The 25,469-nt window shown below is 49.6% G+C and overlaps 1 protein-coding gene across 1 annotated transcript in view; it reads right to left on the reverse strand.

Moving 5' to 3' along the window:
• CAMK2A (calcium/calmodulin dependent protein kinase II alpha) overlaps positions 1–18,385 on the reverse strand; it is a 76,557-nt gene extending 58,172 nt beyond the window's left edge. Inside the window, exon 1 of the mRNA XM_007943612.2 lies at positions 18,324–18,385. Within this exon, the coding sequence (XP_007941803.2) occupies positions 18,324–18,385 (62 nt within the window). The remainder of the gene's footprint in view (positions 1–18,323) is intronic.
• Positions 18,386–25,469: the final 7,084 nt, after the last annotated feature.

A 25,469-nucleotide genomic window follows, 5' to 3' on the forward strand; every position in this document is an offset into this window, starting at 1 on the left:
ACCAGGCCTCCTTTGATGGGCAATTAGGTTAGTCCAAATCTGTAGATATTACAAACAGTGCTGCAATGACTAACCTCCCCTATATACACATGTCCTTTCCCATGTGTTCTGTGAGATAAATTTCCGGAACTGGGGTTGTTTGGCCCAAAGTTAGGTAACTTTGATAGATACCAAGAGATTGCCCTCTTTAGAGTGTTTGTACCAACGTATTTCACCACTCATATGTGAGAGGACCTGCTCCCTCCACCCTTGTCAACACAATGTGCTGTCAAACCTTTTAACCTTTGCCAGTGAGACAGGTGGAAAATGGAAACTCCGTGCTAATATAATTTGTAATCGTCATATTAAGAGTGAGACGGGGTATGTGTTCAGACGTTTAAGAGAATTCTGGAATTTTATCCTCAGAATACTAGCGGTTGGGACAGAACTTGGAGTGAGGGCTGTGAGTTTAATGCAGACAGGAGAAACCTAATGTTACCATGTGGGACGTGGCCCATTTGCCAGATCATTTGATTTGTCAAGAGAAGCCAGAAATCTGGATTAAAAACTCACTGCAGTCAAGTCAGGTCCTACTCATAGCTATCCCTCCTTGGGTTTCCAAGGTGGTATCACTACGGAAGTAGATCGCCCAACCTCCTTTCCGAGGAGTGGCTGGTGGATTTGAACCACCAGCCTTCTGGTTAGCAGTTATATGCCTTAGGCACTACACCATCAGGGCTCCCAGAAATCTGGATATGTATGTGAAATTTCTCAATTTTCAAATGTTGTTGTTGTTATGTGCTGTCAAGTCTGACCTGACTCATAGCGACCCTTCCTTGGGTTTCTGAGGTGGTATCACTACAGAAGTAGATTGCCCAATCTTCCTTCTTAGGAGTGGGGGGTGGGTTTGAACTGCCAGCCTTCTGGTTAGCAGTCAAGTGCCTTAGGCACTACGCTACCAGAGCTCTCTTTTTTCAAATATTGACCAGTTATTCCAAAAAAGTTTAAACGTGGTATCAGGCCAAGCAAAACTAGTCCAAGGATTAGATCTGAAGTCTAGGCATCATTCTGTACCTTTATCACTAAGGTCATGTGGTCCAACCCCTTCACAGCAGAGGTCCCTGAGGGACCCGACACTGACCATACATACGCACCACCACTACCACCCTTGTTGTTGTCAAGTCGATTCTGACTCATGGTAACCCTGTGTGTGCAGACTTTCAAGGCTGCGACCTTTCAGAAGTAGCTTGGCAGGCTTGTCTTCTAAGGCACCTCTGAATGTGTTTAAACCACCAACATTTTGGCTAGTAGTGACTGCTTAATCATTTGCCATTTCCACCACCAGGGACTTCTTGTTGTTATGTGCTGTCGAGTCAGAACCAACTTATAGTGACCCCACCTTGGGTTTCCACTACAGAAGTAGATTGCCCAACCTTTTTCCAAGGAGTGGCTGGTGGGTTTGAACCCGCCAGCCTTGTTATGGCCCTCACCATATGCTAATAGCCAATAGCCAGGAGCCATTCTCCTGAGCCAGCTTCCTAAATTTTCAAGTGCATGCTAATGACCTGAGTGTCTCCTTACAATGCAGATTCTGATTCTTTAGGTATGGAGTGAGCTTAAGAATGTGAGCTCTAGTGTAGCTCAGTTCAGATTACACAAGGTCATGCAACATTCCACAGACAGAATTACAGCTAGAACTCTAATCACTTCACTCCCAAATTTCTGACTTCTCCCGCATGTAGTGAGCTTCCCACTTCTTGGCATGCTACACCATGCCCAAGTTCTTAACATGGTCACATCCCATCCTATCCCCCAAATTTTGATCCCTACCCTAAGCTTATAGACAGGTCCAAGTCACAGAGATCAGAGCGACGGGAGCAAAGGAGTGGGGGAAACACATTGGCACCAGGGAAGGCTGCAGACTACACCAATGCCCGCTCTGTACACCCCCCTGGGCATGACATCACTGGCTTCATGTCTAGGCATCAGGAAGTGAGCAGACTGAAGTATGAGGAAGAAAGATCTGGAATGGGGATTTTCAGCAGGAGGCAGGAGTCTGGCCTTGTGTGCTGTCAAGTATATTCCAACTCATGTTGACTCGATGTAACAGAATAGGACTGCCCCACAGGGTTTCCTGGGCTGTAACCTTTATGGGAGCAGATTACCAGGTCTTTCTTTTCTCACTCAGAGACTCTGGTGGGTTTGAATCATTGACTTTTTGGTTAGCAGCTAAGTGCTTAACCATTGTACCATCAGGCCTCCTTGGGATGGGGACTTTTGTTGTTGTTATTGTTGTTATTATGTGCTGTCGAGTCAGACCCGACTCATAGCAACCCCTCCTTGGGTTTCCGAGGCAATATCACTACGGAAGTAGATTGCCCCATCTTCCTTCTGAGGAGTGGCTGGTGGGTTTGTACCAAGAAACATGATCCACCAGGAAAGGTGGAGACACCCACACTTCATTTTTTCAGTAGAACCTGGGGAGCATAAAAAGCAACAACAATGATGCCTGCTGCCCTACCCAAGACCAACTAAATCTGAATCTCTGGGAGAGGGGCTTGAGCTTTAATTTGTTTTTATTTTTTTTACATTTGAGTGATTTTTTTCCCCTTCACCCAAGTTAGTATGTATCTCTAGTTGTTGTCAGATACCCTCAATTTGGTTCTGACTCACAGTGACTCTATGTACAACAGAACAAAACACTGCTTTGTTCTGTGCCATTCTCACAATAGTCGTCATGCTTGAGCCCATTGTCACAGCCACTGTGACAATCCATTTTGTTGATAGTCTTCCCCTTTTTCACTTTACCAAGTGTGATATCATTCTCCAGGGACTGGTCCTATCAGACAACAAGACCAAAGTATGAGAGACCAAGCCTGGCCATTCTCATTTCTAAGGAGCATTACAGTTGTACTTCCTCCAAGAAAGATTTGTTTGTTCTTCTAGCAGTCCATGGTACATCCAGTATTCCTCACCAATACCACAATTCAAATGCATCAATTCTCCTTCAGTCTTCCTTATTCATTGTCCAGCTCTCACATGTATATGAGGCTGTTTGAAAACACTTTGGCTTGGCTCAGGCACACCTTAGTCTTCAAAGTGACATCTTTGCTCTTAAACACTTGAATGAGATCTTTTACAGCAGATTTGCCCAATGCAATAGTTGTTTGATTTCTTGTCTGCTGCTTCCATGGACATTGATTGTAGATTCACATAAAATGAAATCCTTGGCAAGTTCGATCTTTTCTCTGTTTATCATGATGTTGCTTATTGGTCCAGTTGTGAGGATTTTTGTTTCTTTTATGTTGAGGTGTAATCCATACTGAAGGCTGTAGCCTTTCGTTTGTGGGCCAGGATTCATGTTAACACTCTCTCCAGGTGACTCTTTCACAGCCAGCTTGGTGGTGTTCTGTCTGCCTCCCAGGGAAGTCCTACTAGACTCTTGTCTCCTCGAGGACTCAGCAGGCCCCACAAACCTGGGCTCTCCCATTAAGGAGCTAAAAACCTATGAGCCAATAAACAAGAGAAGCCACACTTGCTGAATTTCCTCCTGAGAACACAGCACTGAGCCTTTATGAAAAGCAGAGGTTCCTAACCAGGATTCTGTGCAAAAACATTTGGGAAGGAGGGCTGTGTGTGTCCCTGAACTCTGAATGCCATCCATGCATCTGAGCATACATGTACGTGAGAACATGAGAATGGATAGCTTTTATCAGATTCTCAGAGGGAAGAGTTGACCCAAACCAGCTCAGAACTACTGATCCAGAGGGCGCCAGCCCCTCGCATCCTCAAAGAGCTTTCTCCCTCTGAATGCACATTCACACTGAGTTCCTTCTTGACCCTCAAAGCACCCCTGAGATGTTGGAATGATGAGTTCCTATCTAACAGATCAGGAAACTGAGGCCTCACGTGAGCAGGTACGTCCCTAGGGAAGCTGAGAAGAGAAACTAGGTCACCTGCACTTTTTTTTTTCTGACTCTCCCAAAGGCAGGATATGTGGTCCTCAAGGGCAGGGGCTCTGGTGTCACAAAAACCTGTATCTAATCCTGGTCAGCCCCTAACTTGCTGTGTGATATTGAACATGGCACTCTGTCTCACTGAGCCTGTTTCTTCCCCCATAAAATGAGAGCAATAATAGTACCTACCTTCTGGGTTTGTTTGAGAGATTAAGTAAAGTGATGCCCACAAAACATGGCACCATGCCAGGCATGTAGTCAAAGCGTAAGAGGACATGGTGGGGTGGGGTGGAAATGGGGTTGGGTGGGGCAAGGAAAGAGCTGGACCAGGGAGCCCTTCTTTCTTCCTATGCAACTTCAGGTTAGGTCGCTGCTTATCTCTGGGCCTCTGGCCTCCATCCACAAATGGGAAAGGCGCCCCACTGCCTGCTATGGGTGGTGGGGATAGGGAGATGAGGCCAGAGAGAGGTGGGTGGCAAAAACAAGAGTGGGAGCAGTGGAACCTGCAGTCCTAACTTCCTCTTTTTATCTTCTGTTTTAAAAAGGCATATTTCTGCGGGCTCATCCTGCATGAGTGAGTGGCCACAGCCCAGCAGCGTTGGCAAACAGAAGAGCCAGCCCACTCCTCCTGTAGCCCTGAGCTGAGCAGGTGGCCAGCAAGTAGGTAGGTAGGTGGGTGGAAGCTTGGGAATAGGAAAGGGTGAGAGAGGCAAGGAGTCCAGGTGAGAGGGGCAGGGGCAGAAGAAGTGCCCAGGGGCCACAGTGAGGAAGGGGTAAGGCCTGGGTGTGAGGGCCCTGTGGGAGTGGGGCATGTCTGTGTCCTTGGAGTGTCCCTGGGCACAATAGCAGAAGCTTTATGCCTGGCCATAGGTGTGGCAGCCACCCAATCAATGCCCTTGAGTATGTGACACTGTGAGACTCTGGGGTGACAAAGTACATGTGTATATCTACGTGTGTGAGAGGGTCACAGAATATGGGCAGGGAACGGTGTGTGAGACAGAAAGAGAGAGAGAGAGAGAAACACAGACAGACACTAGAAGGACTGAATCTGTGATCTCAGCCCTGCTGGGAGGCCTGGGCAGGGATCTGCCCCAAGGCAGGCCTCAGTGTCTTCATTTGCAACATTGGGTCTTAATAGTATAAAGGCTTTTCTAGCTTTACTGTTTGATATCAGCACTGTCCCATAGAACTGGATGGAAATATTCTCTGTTGTCCAACATGGCAGCCACTTACCACATATGGCTATTAAAACAACAACAATGACAACAAACCAGGTGCTGTTGAGTCTGTTTTAATTCACGGCAACCCCATCTGTTACAGAGTAGAGCTGCTCCATAGGGTTTTCATGAATGTGATCTTTCAAAAGCAGATCACCAGGCCTCTCTTCTGAAGACATCTCTGAGTCTTGGATAGGAACTGCCAATCTTTGACCAGCACCCCAGCGCATAACCATTTGCACCACCTAGCGATTCCACATACAGCTATAGAGCATTCAAGATGGGGCTCATGGGACTGAAAACTGAATGTTTTTATGTTATTTGATTTAAATTTAGGTGGTGGTGTGGGTTAGGTATTTGCCTGCTAACCAGAAGGCCAGCGGCTCAAACCTACTAGCTGCTCTGCGGGAAGAAAATGGGGCAATCTACCTCCGTGAAGATTTACAGCCTAGGAAACCCAATGGGGGTCACTGTGAGTTGGAATCAACTCAATGGCAGTGGGTTGGGTTTGGTTAGTGACTGCCATATCAGATAGCATATCTATGTGGATATGAGCAAGCACTCCTACATCAGACTAGCTAGTGTTCAGATCCGGGTTCAGACACTTACTACAAGTTATCCCAGAAAGCCTGTTTCCTCACCTGTAAGATATGGATAATAATAGTATCCACCTGAGGCAGTTGTTTCAGGGATTCAATGAGATAATAAGGCATGCAATGGGTTCAGCACAGTCTCTAGAGTATAGTAAATGCTCAAGAAACCATGCCTTTTATAGGCATCATTGTCTACAACATGATGTGAACAGCTGGCTTCATCAGAAACAAAATGGACCTGGTTTGCCAAGCTCAGGGAAGAAGCAAGCCAGGAGAGAGGGTGTTGGGGGCCATGGCAAGGAGGAGAGGGGGCTGCTCCCCACCTGAGCAGCCAGTCCCTGGGATGTGAGTGGGCACAAGTGTGAGCTGAGTGTGAGCTTGCAGGCTGAGGCCATGCCCAGAGCTCCAACAGCCAGAGAGGGCAGAGTGAGAATGTGGGAACGTGCTACTGGGCCACGAAAAGCAAGAGTCACACTGGGAAATTGTTTTCTGTCTGCCTGGCAGGCGTGGTGTCCTGGGAGTTGGTGGCTGCCAACCCACAGGGGCCACCATCGTCTCTGGCCTGGCACATCCTATGGTACTGACACAAAGCCTGGTGCTGCACCCGGAGCACTACATGGGGAGTCAGAAGACCCTAGTGCTCACCCAGCATGGCTATTGGCTTTCTTATCCTTCTGGGCGAGGGTATGGCAGGTATGGCACATGCCATGGGTGCCACTTGAGGGGGGCGCCAATGAGTAATTTCTATTCACCATCACAGTTTCCATCACTAGCTGTGAGAGATCATTCAACATTTTAAAACTAATTGCTGTAGGTGTTTACTTTCGGTAGATATGCTCCTGTTTCTGGGTCCCAGTTTTCCCATTTGAAAGATGGTATGAGGAGCCTTAGCCCCATTCCCTCCTACAGGCCATTCATGAGAGGTCCCTGCTGTGTAGAGATCGGGAAGAGATTCCTGCTACCCAAGACCAGTTACCACCAACTTCCTTTCTTCGCTAGAAGCAGCCTCTCTGCCCTGACCTTGGGCCCCTGGAGCCCAGGGCACACCTGTGGGTGCCAGCAGACAGCGGTTTAGCAAGGCCTTCTGGAGAGAGCAAGCTCACTGAATTCTCCCTCCCCTTTTTGGCAATCTGATGCTCTGGAATCCCCACAGTCTTTAGGGTCTTCCCTCCATTGGCTGCTTCCTCCTAAATACCCATCCAGGAAAAATAAAAACCCCCTCACCACCAAATGGAAAACAACCAAGAACCTTTCTTTTGACCCTGCTCCTTTCTCCCTTCCTCGTTCTTTGCTGCCAAACTTCCAGAACAAGTGTCCGACATGCGCTGCTTCCTCTTCCCACCTCCCACACTCTGTGAACCCACTACAATCTGGCTCCCACCTCCAGAGCTCCATGTCATTCCTTGCGCTTGCTCCCCCCACCCTCACCTCCCTGGGAGCTAATCCACCTTGCTGGGCCCCACACCAGGTGGCGTTTGACAGCAATGACCACCCAGCCTTGAGGCTTATTCTCCCTTTGGTTTCTGGATCACTGGATTCTCCCTAGGAGCTCTGTGGCATAGTGCCTAAAGCATTTGACTGCTAACCAGAAGGCTGGTGGTTCAAACCCACCAGCCACTCCTCAGAAGGAAGTTTAGGCAATCTGCTTCTGTAGAGAGGAGCTCTGTCAGCATAGTGCCTAAGGCACTTGACTGCTAACCAGAAAGCTGGCGGTTCAAACCCACCAGCCACTCCTCGGAGGAAGGTTGGGCAATCCTACTTCTGTAGTGATACTGCCTCGGAAGCCCAAGGAAGGGTCACCATGAGTCAGGTCTGACTCGACGGCATATAACAACAACAACAGTTGCTGCTCCAATGAAGAAAGATGGGGAAGTCAGCTTCTGTAAAGATTTACAGCCTTGGAAACCAAATGGGAGTCTTTATAAGTCAGAATTGACTTGATGGCAATGAGTTTTGTTCTTTTTTGGTTTTGGCCCTCCCTGACATCCCTACCTTTCTAGCAGTGCTTTTATTACCTTATCTTCCTCCCCAAATATCACTGCTCCCTAAGCTCCTATCAGCCTTGTTCTTGTCTACACTGTCTCTTGTCACTTCTTCCTCCATCCCCTCTACCAGGAGCCAATAACTGGGACCTCTGAGGAGGCTCTGGGCCTTCATGAACCTACCTAAAATTTTATTAAAATTATTTTGTCTGGGCATAGGGTGAATTTTTTTTTTTTTTTATCATCCTCACAAAGGAGTCTGTGACCCCAAAATGGTCAAAGCCATTGACCATCACCAACAGCATTGAAGTCTGTATCTCTAGGCCCTTCTTCTCTTCAGAACTCCAATCCTTCATTTCTAGCTACTCATACTGTCTCTCCCTAATGCTACATGGTAGGCACTTCATCATGAAAGCCCAATCTCCTCCCAAATATTCTCTGCCTGGGTGAGAGAAGCTCTGGTGGTGCGGTGATTAAAGCATTCTGCTGCTAAACAAAGTGTCCGCTCTGTGGAAGAAAAATGAGGCTGTCTGCTTCCATAAACATTTGCAGCCTTGGGAACCTCATGGGGAATTTCCACTTTGTCCTATAGGGTCACTATTAGCTGGAATCATCTCGATGGCAGTTTGTTTTTTTTTTTTTTTTTTTTTTTTTTTTTTTTTTTTTTTTTTTTTTTTGGAGGTGGGGGGACAGTTCAGATACCTAAGCATTCTATGACTGTCTCTGAGATGAGCCAGGTGATTTCAAAAAGTTCCAGGTCAAATGCAGACCTGTTATCTAGTTTATAATTCATTAGCTCAGGCTAGTTTATGAGATAACCCAACAGAGAGCAAGACCCAGGAGGAGTGGAGCTGAGGACAGAGAAGTTTAGAATTTTGTCACCCAACATTGTTTTGTGGAATTGTGTGGTCAAATGGTCTAATAATGGTTTTAGAGTTACTGTTCTACTCCCTAATTAGGTGAGTAATGCCTGTGGTCTTAAGAGCTTGCAAGAGACCATCCAATATACAACAATTGGTCTCTATTCACCTGGAGCAGCAGAGGAAGCAGAGATGGAACTGGACTATGGTCTAACTACTGCCTCCTTAGCTTTGAAACCAAAAGAACTGGATGATGCTTGTCTACCATTATTGAATATTTTGATCAAGGAATCAAGAGCTGAATCCTGATCAAAAGGGGGAAAAATGTGGAATAGGATTTTAAATTCTTACAGAATCTACACTTACAGGACCAAATGAGACTGGTGGAATCCCTGAATCTATCACTCTGGGAAAATTTCAAGCCCTGAACAGAAATAATCCCTTGAAGCCATCTTTAAAGAACTGTTTAGCTAAATTAGTAAAGAATATTTACCATGATCATCTCACTCTTTCAAAGACTTGTCTACATGAGATCAAATTGTTGACAGTAATTCTAAAGCATAGATGAGAAGTTTAGGGAGTAGTGAGTCTAAGTTAATGGTGTTGGAACAATATGGATAAAGATAGCAAGGATAATGATACAACGTGAAGAATATAATCAATATTACTGAGTTGTACATGCAGAAATTGATGAATGGATTATGTTCTGTTGTGTGTATCTTTACCAAAATGAAAAAAAAAAAAAAAAAAGAATGTTGGCACGTGAGCAGTTCCATCTGAGAGACTGAGTGTGGGCCACACATGACTGCATCAGAAGCTGGTATATTCAATAATGTCTTACAGTTGAGGTCCACCTTCTTCCCATCCCATTGATGAAGAAATTGAGGCTAAGAGAGAGGACTGGCTCAAGGCCTGGAACCCAGGACTCCTGACTCTGGTCAATTGCTCTTTCCAGTATCCCACAATCTCAGATCTGAGGAGGCCCTAACTTGGGGTACACAGATGGGCTTTAGGGTAGGGGGATTGTTAAGAAATGATATGCAATATTTTGTGTGGTGAAGTGGGCATATATTTTTCTGGGGACAGTGGGCATAGCTTACATGAAATTCTCTGAGAGGCCCTAGATACCCCAATCAGTTAAAAACTGAGGTTAGATTAATTCAGAAACAAAAGGAAGACCCTGCCCAGGGTGTTTCTACAACACCCACCTCTATGTACTGTAAGCAAGTCCCTTCACTGTTTGGGGCCTCAGCTTCCCCATCTATGAAATCAACTGTCAGACCAGATCAAGAATTTTCAAGCTCTCTCTCTTTATTTGTGTTTTTTGTTAAACCAGTCTTGGCCCTTTCTTTAAAACAAACTAAAAACAGCTATAACCAAAAAAAACCAAATTCACTGCCATCAAGTCGGATCCAACTCATAGCGACTCCTCCTTGGGTTTCCAAGGTGGTATCACCAAGGAAATAGATTGCCCAACCTTCCTTCCAAGCTATGCAGGTCCCCAAATAGCAAATAAATCAAAGGAGATAGGAGCTGGGGGTTGAGGATCCCCCTAGGTTTGGCTTTTCTCCTCTTTCTCCCCAGCTCACCACAGCAGCTCAACCCAGAACTCCATAGACCGCAGGATTTTACAGCCAGAAAATCCAAAGACTTATTAGTAAACCCGCATGTCCCCCTCCTTCCATCCATGGCTGCAGCCGCCCACTTCCAGACCCCAGAAGCTGCTGCAGGGACGCACTGTCTTTGAGCTGTCCTGCAACCCCCCACATCCCCCAAGCCTGCCCCATGCCAACCCAGCAGAAGTCTCGTGGGGAACACAGAAGGCCTGGGAACCGAAGATTCTGTTTGCTGTAGGGAACATTTAACCAACAGAAGTTCCAACATATTCCTTGTTTTGGCTGCTCATGGGTTTTCTTGAACGGGTGACAAAAAGAAAAGCACTTAGAGACAGGGCCAGAGCATGGCAAAGCAGGGAAGAAGCTGAGGTCTGACTTTCTTCCTGGCCTTTGATGGGCTCCTGACCTGGCCCTGTCCAAAGGCTTTCAGGAGTTCCTGGGCAGCACAAATGAGTCCCTTGGAAGACTGGCCTACGATCCAGTTCTGAAAGGTCACAGTCTTGAAAACCCTGTGGAGCAGTCCCACTCTGCACACGTGGGGTTGCCATAGGTCAACTTGTCAGCAACTGGTTTGGATGTTTTCATGTGTCAGGGAGAGAGACCCTGAGAGGTAAGAGAGCCCAGCACTAGAGCAGAAAGTTGCTGGAGCACCCAGTTCTTGGGTGTCTTGGTGCCCTCTCTGAGCCTTATTCCCCACCTGCAAAATGACACAGCACTCCTCGCACTGAGATTCTAAATCAAACCAAGGATATCCTGGTCTTGAAACTGCTTCCCACTTTATTCTTTCAGCAAAGCATCTCACCTGACTGGGGCAGGGAGGTGGGGCAGGAGGGGATGCCAGGGAGGCCAATGGGTGGGACAAGTGGTATGGATTTGCATTTCTGCTATCAGAAACCAAAAAACCAAGCTCACTGCTATCGAGGTGGATCCAACTCATAGCAATCCCTCCTTGGGTTTACGAGGCGGTATCACCTGGGAAATAGATTGCCCAGTCTTCCTTCCGAGGAATGGCTGGTGGGTTTGACTGCCAGCCTTCTGGTTAGCAGTCAAATGCCTTAGGCACTACACTACCAGAGAGCTCAGCACATCCAGAAGCAACATCAGCTTGTGGAACAGGGGAACAGTTCTGACCGTTAGAAAGTTCTTCCATAATTAAGCCAAAATCCACCTCCCCATTACTCTATGCATTGCCCCCAGCTCTGCCCTCAAGGACAACATAGAATAGGCTGCTCTCTGCTCTCCAGCTCCAGGACTTGCCTGCAGAGATGAGAGGAGAGGGCACATCCCCCTAGGTATCTTATCTCCCTGCTAAAATTCCCAGTTCCTCAGCCTTCCCTCACTTGATTTGGCTTCCAGAATTTTCCCACCCTGCCCAGTCCCCCTCTTTAGAACAAGCTATAGGTTTTCAATATTCCTGCTAGGTCTCAGTCCTCTAGAACTGAGCAGGACAGAAAAGACTAGAAGACCCTCTAGGGCTAATATACTCCATCTCACCCCCTCTGCCTGTGCTGTGCCCACTCTGAAAAACACAGTCCCACCCTCTTCCTGCTGGTTAACTCTTCTTATTCAGCCTTCAGGTTCCTGATGTTACCTCCTCAGGTGAGCCTTCCCAGCTGTCTCCTTCACCCCAACTAATTGAGGTCTCTTTGCAACTCATGGCTCTATGTTTGTGGTTAAAACCAATATCTTGTTGCATTTAAATAATTTCTGAAGTGATTTAATTTATGACTACTTTCCCACTAGACTGTGAGCCCTAAGAGGGCAGTGACTACATAAGTCTAACATGTGGTGCATGCTAGGCTCATCCTAGGGCTGGTAACAGAGTATGTGCTCATGAAACACTTGTTGAATGAGGCAAGAATCAGACATGTTCCTCCTTTTATATGACCCCAAGACACAAAGGTCCTCAACCTTCTCCAGCACAGAAAATCCCACTGGCCTTTCAGTCCTTCCTAATACCTTGGTGAGCAGTCATACCGCATAAGAATCTAGTGCTGGGGCGAGGCCTCAGCAGGTTAGGGCATGCTCTGGAGACTGGGCCAGGCTCACCTGATATGAGATTTTTCCTACAGTTCCACAGAGAAACTCCTAGGAGGATGTACCGTAGGCAGCATGCATGTGGGAGAACATGTAGCAAAACATACAGAAGGACTGTGGCCAAGGTGCCTGCACAAAGGGAGAGGAGAAAGAGGTGGACAGAGACAGGGAGAGACACTGAGAGATAGAGAGAGGCCAAGAGACATATGGAAAGAGACAGAGAGAGTGCAGAGACAGAGAGGGACCAGAGAGAGAGAGAGAGAGAGAAAGAGAGGGACCAGAGAGACAGACAGACAGAGACAGAGAGTACACAGCCAGAAGCCTTGACTGCATCATGCTGCTATCTTTGCCCTGGGAGGACGGCTTTGTGCTCTGTGCACTGTCAGAGCCAGCATGGGTGCCTATCCACATGCATGTGTGGCCAGCAAGCTTGTATGAGGGTTCGTGCTTGTGCATGCATGTGTACATGTGCACTAGCAACTGGACACAGGCATTGCATTCCAGGGCTCTGTCCTCACCCCACTGAAAGGGTGGAGGGGTGGCAGAGGCCTGAGGGGGGCTGCTGGCCCAGACTGCAGGGGTGCTGGCAGCAGTGTCACTGTGTGCTTGTGCTGGGAGGCGGGCGGGAGGGAGGGAGGCTCTCAGAGTGTCAGTGTATCTCAGCCTGTGTGGGGGCGGCTGCACGGGGGTGGAGGGCTGCAGCATGCACCAGAACATGTGCGCCTGCCGTTCCAATAGCTCAGGGCGAAGGAGGAAAGCCTGTCCCTCTCTGTCCCTGCCGCCCCCTCCTTGAGGACCTGGCCCCTCCACCTCACTTCCCATCCTTGGCCCTTGGCCCCTGCACATCATCATCTGGTCCCAGGTTAAGCTTTGCCACTGACTCTCCCTGAGACCTGGGACAAATCACCTCTTTTAGGTGTTGTTTCCACCATCTATGCAGTGAGCACACAGTCTCCCTGGCCCTTCCAGTTCTGATGTTCTGGGGTCTGTCATCCTGCATGTGTTCCTTCCACGGAGAAGAGGGCAGCAACTCTAGTGGGACATTTCAGGCATCTGCAGAAGTGTACAATCCCCATATTATAGATGTAAAGTTGAGGCACATGAAGGACATGTGGTGGCCCAGTTAATACATCCAGAATCCATGACTGAATAATAAACTCAATAATAAACCGTCACCCACAAGGCCACTGCCCCTCTGCCTTTGAAGTGAGCACGAAAGAGGATGTTCCACAGACATGGAACATCCTTTCATAAACTGAGGAGTCCTGGAGGCTTGGACACAAATCTAAGCACTGCCACCCATTCCCTGAGCCAGCCTCTCCACTCCTCCAAGCCTCAGTTTCCTCATATGCAGGATGGGTGAGTAAGCCCTGCCTGTCTCCCTCAGAAATGCACATATGGATAGCAAAGCACCTTCCAGGCTGCAGAATGCTGGGTGGCTGTGAGAGGTTATTAAGAGAGGAATAAACACTCACTGCTGGGCTTCTGGGATGCACTTATACCCAAACGTTCTCTCTCTCTCTAAGATGACATAGTCCTATCCTCCTAACAGCTCTACAAAGGAGGAACTGGATTGCTAAACCCATTTAACAGATGGTTAAGCTTGGGTCCCAGGAGGGATCCTAAGCACCCAGGACCCTGCACCCCCCAATGCAGGGAATGCCTCTGGGCCCCACTGCCTCCACTGATTGACTAGTCCAGCCTGGCTCCTGATGCATGACTGTGGAGGTAAAGGGAACACAGGGCTCAGGGAGAGGACATCCTTTGAAAAGGCAGCCCTCTCTGCTCCCTCTGTAAACCTCTGGACCAACCAGGCCCCTGATGCCCCTTCGCCCAGCCCCAGCCCTGCCTTTGAGGCAATTTCAGATCCCTGTTTCTAGAGAGAAAAGAGTGGGTTGCGCTCTCTCCAGGCTGTCTTCCTCCTCCCTCTCCCTCTCTCAAGTAAAACCTCCTTCTGAGGTGCTTTCTTTAAGATGTCAGTGATTACATAGACTACAGGGGGATTCTCTGCCTCCTTAACCTCTCCTTGGGTGGGATCCAAAGCCCAGAGAGAATCAAAGCCTGGAGGGAGCTTCCTCCTCCACCTCCTTTCCCAGACCCTCTTACCCCGGCCCTCTGGCACCTCCCCTGTCCTACAGCAGCATGTCTGCCTGCCTTCAGAGATCCTGGCCTTCAGAGGAGGCTGGCTCTGGACTGGGAGCGCTGCCTGCTGCCAAGCCCCATCCTGACCTCTGGGAGCTGGCATCATTACAGCTGCCACCGAATAGGGCTCCTAGAGTCTGGGGTTTTTTTCTCTTTCTCATTCCCTAGAAGGATGGAGAATTAGGATCAAGGGAGGAAGAGGTCTTGACCCAGCAGCTAGTCTCTTGAGACCCAGGACATAGCCCCACTCCAACCCTCTTTTTCTTGTTATTATCTGCCTTCAAGTCAGCCTCAACTCACAATGACCTCATGAACAACAGAACGAAACACTACCCGATCCTATGCCATCCCTATGATTGGCTGTGGATCAAACATAGTGCTCCATTGGGTTTTCATAGGCTGATTTTTGGAAGTAGACCACCAGGCCTTTCTTCCTAGTCTGTCTTAGTCTGGAAGTTCCTCTGAAACACATTCGGCATCATAGCAACCCACAAGCCTCCACCGATAGATGGGTGGTGACTGCACATGAGGTGCATTGGCTGGAAATTGAACCCAGGTCTCCCACGTGGAAGGTGGCATTCTACAACTGAACCACCAGTGCTCCAGACCTCAACCCTCTAGAGGACCTGAGATCTAGTGCCTGGTGTATTTAAATTCATATGCCTCAGTGAGACTGGCAGTTCTTTTACCTTCAGTTCAGTAGCACCAAGAAGCCCCAGGAGTCCTCTGCCTAGGGCCCTGACTCCAGCACATACCACCTATCTGCTGCCCTGCAGGGGAGAAGAGGGAGAGCTTCTCCTACATCCATAGTTACAGGGCCAGGCCTTACTGGGCAGGGTGCCAAGAATTCCTCGAGAGGAACTGCCCCTCCTCTGCAGCTGGACAGCCAGGGCCTGCAGAAGGAGGTCCAAAGGCTCCCATGTCCCCTTTTAGGGCTCAGCCAGCTGCCTTTGATAGTTATTTACCTGCCATCTGAAGTGGGCTTCTAAAACAAGTCCGGCTTTTGGGTGGTGAATGCAATGTCACCATTGGGTGGTAGGGGCTATGGATCGTGCATTGAAGGATGGGACCCTACAGACATCTTCATCACACCCCCACCAAAGAGGAGCCAGTGTAACCCTGCCAACCCAGATGAGCAGGGTTTGGTCAGCCCTCTCCCCCAAGCTGGGCAAATGCCAGAGAAAAGGTAAACATAAGGGAGGCCCCATCCTCCTTCTTCAGTGCTGCCATGCTTTGAGGGCAGCCATCACCCCAGCGGTGATGCCTTAGTGAAGTCCCACTGTGTGCCAAGCCTGATGCTACATATTCAGACGCACCATTTCATTTTACCCTCACAATCTTTATTTGCTCCAGATTACAGGTGGATGGAAACCAAGGGTCAGAGAAATGTGTAGTCTGCCCAGTGTCTCAGAGTTTATGACTGGTAAAGATGAACTCAAATACTGGCTCCAGAACCAGGGTCCCTCATGCCAGGGTCCCTCATGCCATGCCAGATGCTGCCCCTAACTGCTACACTGGATGCTCAGACTGAAACTGTTTTGCAGAGCAGGAGTCCATGGCCTCATCAGGGATGTGCCCTGGACTTTTAAACCCAAATGATAAGAGACGTAGAGCCACATCCCCTTTTTTCCAGTACATGCATTTTTAACAGTCTTCTCAATGTCCTGCAAGCTCCTGACATTGCAACACTTTTTCTGGGGAATATGGACTTACATTTTCATCAGATTCCTGGAGGAATATGTGACCTAAAAAAAGGTTAAGAGCACAGATTGTTCTAGAAGGAAGAGATCTGCAATTGATTAGACAAGGCCCAGCCACGCCTGCCACCCTCTATTTTCCTGCCAGGGCCAAGCCAGCCTTGGTCCCTCAAAGAGCCCAAGCAGGTAGTAGGGCTAAGAAGGCTCACAGAGGATCTACTCTGCCAAGTCACCCCCACAAAACCCAGTCTTCAATGATACTCATCTCCTCATGGGGCAAAGTATCACTTTTCTTTTCGCTTGGAGTGCCTGAGTCACATCTCAACTCCATTTCACTGTACTGTGTGACGCAGTCCTACCAGAGCCAAGCCTTAGCTGTACCCTAAAATGAACTTCTGGTTAATCAGGGAATTCTTGGGTTCCATGTGACACTGGGCACTAGTTGGAGAAGGGGTCCCTGACCAAGCCCACAGTTCAGTGGACAGCCTCAGTCCTCCAGAGCAGCCCTAAATATTTTGTTCCTGTCCACCCCTCCCCAGAATAAATACATGCTCAGAAAGGCCAGAAGTCTGCAGAAATGAGGAAACAGACATCTGCACATGGGTGTGTGTCCATATGAGGGAGCTGATTTGTGTCTGTAGGTGTCAGGGTAGTGTGTGTGTGTGTGTTTGTGTGTGTGTGTGCAGGCAGCCTACTTGGACATAGCCACAGGCCTACTTCCAACACATATACAGACAACCAGCTCACACATGCCTACAACACCCACACAAGCTTGTGGACTCAGGCCTCACACATGTACATGCACACATGCACACATATATGTATACTTTCCTATGTGCATGCACACCAGTCCTAACACACACACACACACGTTCATGTCCACTCCTCATAGGGATACAGTTGTGCCCAAGTCTTACATGCACACAGATATGTACATCCTTACACTGATGTATATTTACACATGGTCAGACTTCACACACATTCATCTACTGCCATGCACACCTCCTCGACCTGTTATCCATGTGCACAACCAGTGACACACGTTCACACTTTCATTCCATACAAACCGGCCAATGGCACTCTTTGTGACATTTGCACACATACACCCATGTAGGGCACATTCCATCTCCTGACCTTACACATAAAGCACACACTAGCACCTCCTACTGGTACACACGCATGAACACTTAAATATCATTTCAGTGCACACAATTGCACCTCACAGCCAGTCCTTATACAATATTGCATATCAACCCCCTTCAAAATGCACACTCCAAACCTGATGCTGGATGCATTGCTCGCAGGGTCCCTCTTTCCTGCATTCCTGCTGCTACAGTAGGAACCCACCAGGGCATTGGAGCTCCTTTGTCCAAAGGGCAAATTCTGCCTCCAAACTACACCCCAGCCCTTGATCCATCCCAGGATCCTCCACAAACTTAGCCAGGGCATTCAAACTCCCTTCACTGACCCTCCACAGACTACTCAGTTACCCCAAGGGGTTCCCCTCTGTCCTTATCCTCCCACCCTTCTCTCCACCACTAGTCATCTGAAGCGGAAATGAGCTCCAGAGCAGGGCAACTTTGGCAGGGGACCAGATATGATTCACCTTTAGTACCACTGGCCCCCTGCAACAGCAGTGGCCCCCTAACTTTCCTGATTGCCCCTCCCTTCCTCTGAACATTAGGGAAGCCTGACCAGTCCCTCTAACATTAACTCCTACTATACCCATACCCTCACTCCTAGCAGGAACTGGGAAGGGGAAGAAGATGCTCACAGGGAGAGTTTGGCCACTCTGCACAGTCAGTACAGGTGTAAAGTCAGAAAGGACTACCTTTGGAGGTGGTGAACTCTCTATCACTGGAAGTATCCAAGTTGAGGCTAGATGGACACCTCAAGAGAAACAGGAGAGAGGATTCCAGCTTCGGATGCAGTTGACTGGTAAAACCCCTTTCAGTCCTGAGTTTCTAAGAGTCTGTGTGTGCCCGGGTCACATGTACTTCTAGGTGTCTATGCGCTGGCGTGCACGTTAACCCCTCACCTTGACTGACACACACATAACCACCCAGCTTGCCTCAGTACATCTGTGTACCCGCAAACATTCCCATGCCTGGCTCTGGGCACCCTGTGCACATGCAAGTGCCCAAGCGCAGGCATGTACATGTGCACTGAGCACTGCAGGCACATCCTCCCCTCCCGCAACACTGACCCCCTGCACCCTCTAGGACTCCCTGAGGTGCAACTCACTTTCCCAGTTCCTCGAAGAGCTGGTACTCTTCCGTGAAACGAGTGCAAGTGATGGTGGCCATCCTGGTGCTGGGTGGGCAGGCGAGGTTCCGGGCCGGGGGACAGAAACTGGGGTGCTGCTGCTCTGCTCCCGGAACTAGGGGCCACTCGCCTGCCCGTGCTGCTGAGTGCAAACCAAGAGCGGGCTTGACTGACGAGCCCCGGGCTTCTGAGCAGGGCACTGTGGCTGCTCGCAGCCTCGCGAGCCTTCGTCAGCATCCAGGTCCCCATGGCAACCACCTCCGAAACGCCCTGTTCCCGTTGCCCCGGTAACTGCCTCCCCAACACCTGCCTGCCTTCCACTGCAAAACCTGCTCCCGGTCGTCCCAGCCCTACCGCGCACAATACTGCAGGCTTGTGTGTACCTGGGGGCGGGTGGACCCAGTACCCCTGGGGGTGATTGGCCTAGGAAGGGGTGGGGGGAGGTATAGAGAACAAACTTAGTCCACAAGTGATCTTCTCTCTTCCCACCTCCCCCACTCCCAACTGTAGGGCCCTTGTAGCAGACGGGATGGGATTAAGTGGGGCAAAAAAGCAGTTGCCATAGTAACGGCCAGTGGGTGCCACATTCTGGGATGGTCCCTAGGAAAGACAGGATGCAGTTACCCTGGCAACTTCATCTCCACTGGAGAGACAGGTATTGCCTCGTTACCCTGGCAACAGCTGGGCTCTGAGGTTTACAGGGAAATGATGGCTAATTCATTGGGATACCTCTGTCCCTCTATGGACCAGCATAGTCTCTATAACTGTTGCTCTGGTCCTCTCTGTAATTTTTTTTTGGCTCTGCCTCAGTCTTTCCTATTTTGCTCTCTCTGCTCTTCTACCACATTGGCTGTCATGCTGACACTAGATTGGGGGATAAGTGCAGAGGAGATACCAAGACTCTGGAGGTAACAGCCCTGCCTGCTTGCTATCCCTACCCCTCATAGCTGTGACAGTAGTCCTTTCCTAAGACCTTTCCCCTAACCTCTTCCCCACCCCATGATCCTAAAAGAACCATGGAAATTTGTTCTCCTGGGGCTTGTGTCCCAGTTTCTGCTTGTGCTTCAAGTCAAACTAAAAGCAGCAGGAGGCAGTGGCAGGGAAGGGAGCATGGCCTGGTGTACCCAGGGCTGAGCTAATGGCCATGGACCTGCCCTGAAAACTTCATTCCCAGATTTTTGGGGCACTGTCCCTGCCAACTTCAACTCTTCAGGGCAGCAGGCGTAGCTCTGGCCCCATGATCACATCCCCTGACCCAGGGGGTTAAGAAGGAAAGGGACTGGAGTTTAGGACTAAGGATCTGTGTTCAAGTCCCAGCTGTGTGATTCTGGGCAAGTCACTGACCCTCTCTGGGCCTTCAAAGCCTTTTCTATGAGATAGGGGAACAAAGTTGCCACAGCTGAGGAAAGCTGTGAAGACAGAGGAGGCAGAAAGGCCTCTGAGAGGTATATAAGCATGAGGACTCTTTAGTTTCAAGAAGAGGAAAAGGCAGGTCTAAAAGTGGACCACGACAATCCCTAAAGCTCCAGTTTGAGCTTAGAGACTCAGATCTTTCACACACACACCCTTCACTCAGCACAAAGGATGCCTTACCTCACTTCACAGCTTAGTGGGCTAAAGTATCTTGTCAGCGTCTGCCCCCAGGGAGTACAGGTTAGGGGGATGGGATCCAGGGATTCAAACCTTTAGGGTTTCTACCCTACCCCTCTGAACTTCCACATCCCCTTACTGGTCACCTCTTGCTGGATCCCTTATCCACCTCAGCCAGTCCCTGACTCACTGGGCCCCTGGAGACCACTGGATATCCTCCATTTCTGCCCCTTTTCCTGGGAGTTGGGGTGGGGGAGGGTGATGGGGTGAGCTCTGCAATTCCACCACCTCTTCCCAGGAGAGAAAAGGGAGGGAGGCAGAGGGAAGGAGGAGAGGAAAGCCAGGGGGATGGGGTAATGGCTTAGCCACTAATTGCACCATTACCACCTTCAGAAAAAGGAAAAAACACTTGGTTTTGTTTCTGCGCACAATATGATTCCCGCTTCTGCCGCCAACGTCGCAATTCAGAGGCAGAGAGGAGAGGTCTGTGCTCGGGGGCCTCACAGCTGGTGGGCAGCAACAGGGCATGAACATCACTAAACACCAAACACCGTGGCAGGGCTGGAGGCATGGATGGAGAAGTGGGGGAGGGGCTAGGTGCCATCCGGCAGGGCCCCAGACCCTCAAGCCTGTCCCCAGGAGTGAATGGCTTCCACACATAAAAGGGCTGAAACAGCCCTTAGTGGCCACTGAGGCGACCCCATCACTGTCCAGGGGAGTGTAGTGTAGTGGTCAGAGTACGGGTGAGTTTCAGGCCAGGGTGTGAGTTGCAACCTATTGCCTACGTGATTTTAGATGAGTATCCTAACTCTGTACCTCAGCTTCTCCATCTGCAAAGTAGGGTAAATAACATCATCTCCCTCCAGGGCTGTTTTATAGATTCAATGAGATGTCCACAGTGATTGAGACATTGTAAGTGCTCAGTAAATAGGAAACTCTCATTACACAGATTCAAATATCCCTCCCTATCATACCCCTCTCCCTGAATCATATAAGAGCACACCATCATCTTGAAGTCCTGGCTCCCTGTCCTCTGAGCTCCCACTGGAATTTAGCTGATCATTTGGGCATCCAGTCTCCCTGATCTGTTTTGCAGCAATTCCTGTAGAAGAAACCACTGAGGCCAGGAGGACAAGAGGCCATAGACCTCCAGCTCATTAGGTCCCAACAGAATGATAATGGCACTTAAAAAACAAAAACAAATGTCCTACGAGGTTGTATTAATGGAAGTATAATGTTCTGAACAAAGGAGGTGATTGTCTTGCTGGGTTTAGTACAACCCCATGTACCTTTCTGCCCCCCACCAGAGGTATTGACCAAGTGTGGCAGACCACAGAGGAGGCCTATGTGGCTAACGGGGGCAAGGCTACCTCAGACCCACTTACCCTCCCACTCTGCTTGTCCATCCTTCCCTACTTCCACCCCTCTTCCTTTTCAATTCTTCATTCTTCTCTCTCCTTTATCCTATTTCTCACTATTTTTCTTTCCATTTTTCTTCCCCTCCACCCTGGCATCCTTCCTTCTCAGTTCTCCCTATCCTTATTCCTTTTCATTTCCTTTCTTGTTTCTACCTTGCTTCCTCTATCTCTCGGTACCTATCACTCTTCTCTCCCTCCCCATGGTGGACTCAACCCTGTGTACCTGGTCCTGGAAGAGAGGCAGAACACAGATTGCAGGATCCTAGTGGGGAGTCGGAAACCCAAGGAGGGGTCGCTATCAGTCGGGTCCGACTTGATGGCACATAACAACAACAACAGTGGGGAAGAGATGACAGGAAATGAGGGTAAGGAGCTGGGGGAGAAAGAGTTCTCATTGGCAACTCTCGCTTACACACACACACATACCCCTCTGGAGAGTCTAGCTCAGGGATGTGGACACTGTCTCAGCACAGGGCAGGGTGGCTATTACTGGCCTATCACACCATCGCTACACCCCCCACTTTGAGTATAATGGCTGATAATTCACTGTGTCTCTGTGCCACAGGGCTGGCAGCTGTGCCCAGTGGTGGCGGGCAGCAAGGAGCCAGCCATGTCTCTGTGGTGCTGAGAGAATGAGTGGATGATTGCATCAAGCGGATTGTTCCTGCCAGACTCCCTATTCCCCAGGGCCATGGTAGGCACGCAATCCAGCACATGTGCCCCATCTGGAACACACGTGTTGTGCTCAAGAGTAAGCCTGCATGCCCTTGGCCAGTGGCCAGGGGTAGGAGCCCTGGAGGCCACTGAGCACAACTCTGACATGCCAGCATAGGGACCAGCACGTGGATGCAGGCATACTCCATGTAGATAGGGACGAAAGGGGGCCAGGTGAGTTCCTAGACCACATGAGGGTAGGTCTAGCATTGGGACAGCAGATTCAAATCCCACATCTGCCCCCCACATATATGCTTACATGCACATATGTGCTCACATGCACATACATGCTCACATGCACATTTCAAGTGCTCAGGGTCATCCAGAGCTAGCAGACACCACAGAAAGTGTGCCATCCACATGGAAATAATTAGTCCAAGGGACTAGCAGGCCATGAGACCAGAAGAACTAGATGGTGCCTGGCTACCACTGTCAACCACTCAGAAAGGGATCAGTGCAGGAGATCCTGGATAGAGTGGGAGAACAATGTGCAACAAAACTCAAAATCATAAAAAAAAAAAAAAAAAGACCAGGTTTACTGGTCTGACAGAGCCTGGTGAGACCCATGGGACTATGGCCCCCAGTTATCCTTCAGGTCTAGAATTGAACTCACTCCAGTGGCTTCCAGCCAAACAATAGACAGGCATATAGGGTGAGCAAGAGCTCTGGTAGCATAGTGCCTAAGGCACTTGACTGCTAACCAGAAGGCTGGCAGTTCAAACCCACCAGCCACTCCTCAGAAGGGAGGTTGGGCAATCTACTTCCGTAGTGATACGGCCTCAGCAACCCAAGAAAGGGTTGCTATGAGTTGGGTCCAACTTGACAGCACATAACAACAACAACAGCAGCATAGGGTGAACACTTACATCAGGTAAATACACTCCTTAGAATGATCAATCATGGGAGATCAGAAGGGCAGTATTTGTACAGGGAGATAGCTCAGGGGGCAGGAGTGCATAGGAAAGAAGGACACAGGGAAGAGGTAACTAGAGGAAGGAAGTGAGAAGAGAGTTGTTACATTGTGGGAAATTATAGTCGATATCATGAAACAAAATGTGTATGAACTGCTGTATGGAAAATGAATTTGCTCTGTAAACTTTCACCCAAATTGCAATCAATTTTTTTTAAAAAAAAAAGGAAGAAAGAAAAGTGTGAGATCCAAAGGGTCCCCACAGGGCCTGTCCCACTAAGGGCAGGGCTTGGGGGCAGAATCAGTGGAAAGTGGGTCAGGAGAGAAAGGCTCCTGCAGAGGGTCTAGGTGAAGGATGCTATGATTGATGACTCACAGCAAGTAAAGCCAGGCGTGCACTCAGAAGGGAGGGCGGGAAGTCAGGGGTCAGAGAGTAGCCAGCAGCTGGAACCAGCACTAGGCCCTGAGTTGTACCCCAGAGGAGGCAAACCCTTGCAGGGAGCAAAGAGCCAGAGATAATGTCTGCTAGAGGCTGAGGGCTGCACAGTGTGACTTGCAGTGAGAGGACTTGAGTTCAAGTACTGCCACTGGCTGTGAGCCATATGGCAGGTCTTTTCCCAGTAGGACCCTCCACATCTTCCTGAGAAACATGGGAACAAAATGTTTGTTCACTGCCTTTGAGGACATGAGAAATAGTTATTCCCACTGGAGAACCAGTCCTTGTACTAAGCACTTTACACATTGCACTATTTAAACCCCACAACAAAGCGTTCATTTACATAGGTACAGTTTTTTGCTCATTTTGCAGGGATGTCATGTGACTTACCCAACCAAGGCCAGCCAGCTGGGGCTCATGTGTGGGTCTGTGTGACTCTATATCCCCGCTCCTATGTTATTTGGCCTCCATTAGGGTTGGGAGGGCCTTGAGGGAGCCCATACCCCTTACAGATAGGATGTCAAGACCCAGAGAGGGTCCATGGTCCTTCTGCAGATGCACATGTTAGAGGCAGAGTCCGGATGAGAATCCAGATCTCCAGACTACCAGAGCAGTGTTCCTTCCCCACCCAGCTCTCCCTTTTCTCTTCCTGGCACTAAACAGGCTTTCTTGTCTATGTCCCAGGGGAGCCAGCAGGCCCCAAGTGAGAAGTGGAAATGGTGCCAAGGCATTGGGTGGGGCTCAGAGCCCTGTCTCTCCAGAGAGTCTGGGGTGCTTTCCACAGCCTAGTGGACTGGTGGTCATCAGGGCCCAGGAATCCATAGGCAGGCCCAGTTTGGGTAGGGCTGCTCCCTGACTTTAGCCTCACCTGCTGGCAGATCTGCTGCCATCTGGGACTGGGCCAACCAAGGGGGAAGCAGGGAGTTTCATCAGGCATCTCTGGACTTCATCTCCCAGATCTGTGACCCTAGGGTCCAGCGCTGCCTCTGGTCTACCCTCCCTCCCAGACCTACCCACCACAGTGACTCAAGCAGTGCAAGTATCCACCTGGTACAGGGGCATACAGTCCAGATCCAAGCCCCCTGACTGGGGGATCTCAGGGAGCCACAGAAGGCAAGAGGGGGCAGATGAGAGTCACATTAATTGCCAGGCAGAGCAGAAGCCCCAGCAGACTACACTTCTCATCACAATGCCTAAGACCTGCTCTCCCCTTATTCCAAGATCCCTCACCAATCTTAGGCTCTGGCCACCTACTAGCTCCTGTTAGCAGGTTTGGAGGCGCTGAGCTCTGGACTGGGTTCCCGGGTGCAGCTTGAGTGGGTTTCCTGGGCAATGTACTGGATTCTGAGCTAGGCGAGCTTTGGTCTGGGATTGAGAGTGAAGAGAGACCTGGGCCGAGCAGATGCCAGCCCCCATCCCCAGCAGGGTTCTCTGTTTGTGACAAGGTTGGCGTCAGGAACTAGGCCTTGGTGCATGGTGGGGAGCAGAAAGGGTCTTCTGTGGTCCTGTACTTGTGACCCCAAAGGGCCCTAGGAAGAGAAGTTAAAGCTGGAGCTGGCAGCTGGGCCAGGCCAGGGACAGGGCCAATCCTGAGCAGGCTCAGAAGAGCCCTCCACACACTTGTGCAAGGCTGGAGCTGCATGAGAGCCTTGGCACCTGGCCACTCTGGAAGAGCTCCATCCACACAACTGGAACCAGCACCCAGCAAAGCTAGAGGATCCTGGGCAAATGGAAAGACTAGGAACAGCCCATCCCCCTGGGGTACACAGGCCAGGAGCTCACTCCAGTGTCCTAGTGGGCCACTTCTTCAAAGCCTCCCTCATAAGCAGGCAGAAATGCTGGGGGTCACTGGAATCCAGAGGCTTCAGCCAATCTACTGCAACCTGAGCAGGGAAAGGTTCTAGGTCAGGGAGGTAATAAGAGGTAAAGAAAGCAGGACCAGAAAGAAAGGGCCCAGGACATGGATGGTCACCTCCACCCTGCATCACAGGCTAGATCCCTACTGCAGGTCTCAGCCCCCTCTACAGCCAGGATGCAGCTCTGTAACCAAAACCCGA

This window comes from Orycteropus afer, unplaced genomic scaffold (genome assembly GCF_000298275.1).
Source record: "Orycteropus afer afer isolate SDZICR_OR568_19922 unplaced genomic scaffold, OryAfe1.0 scaffold00110, whole genome shotgun sequence".
Taxonomy (NCBI): domain Eukaryota; kingdom Metazoa; phylum Chordata; class Mammalia; order Tubulidentata; family Orycteropodidae; genus Orycteropus; species Orycteropus afer.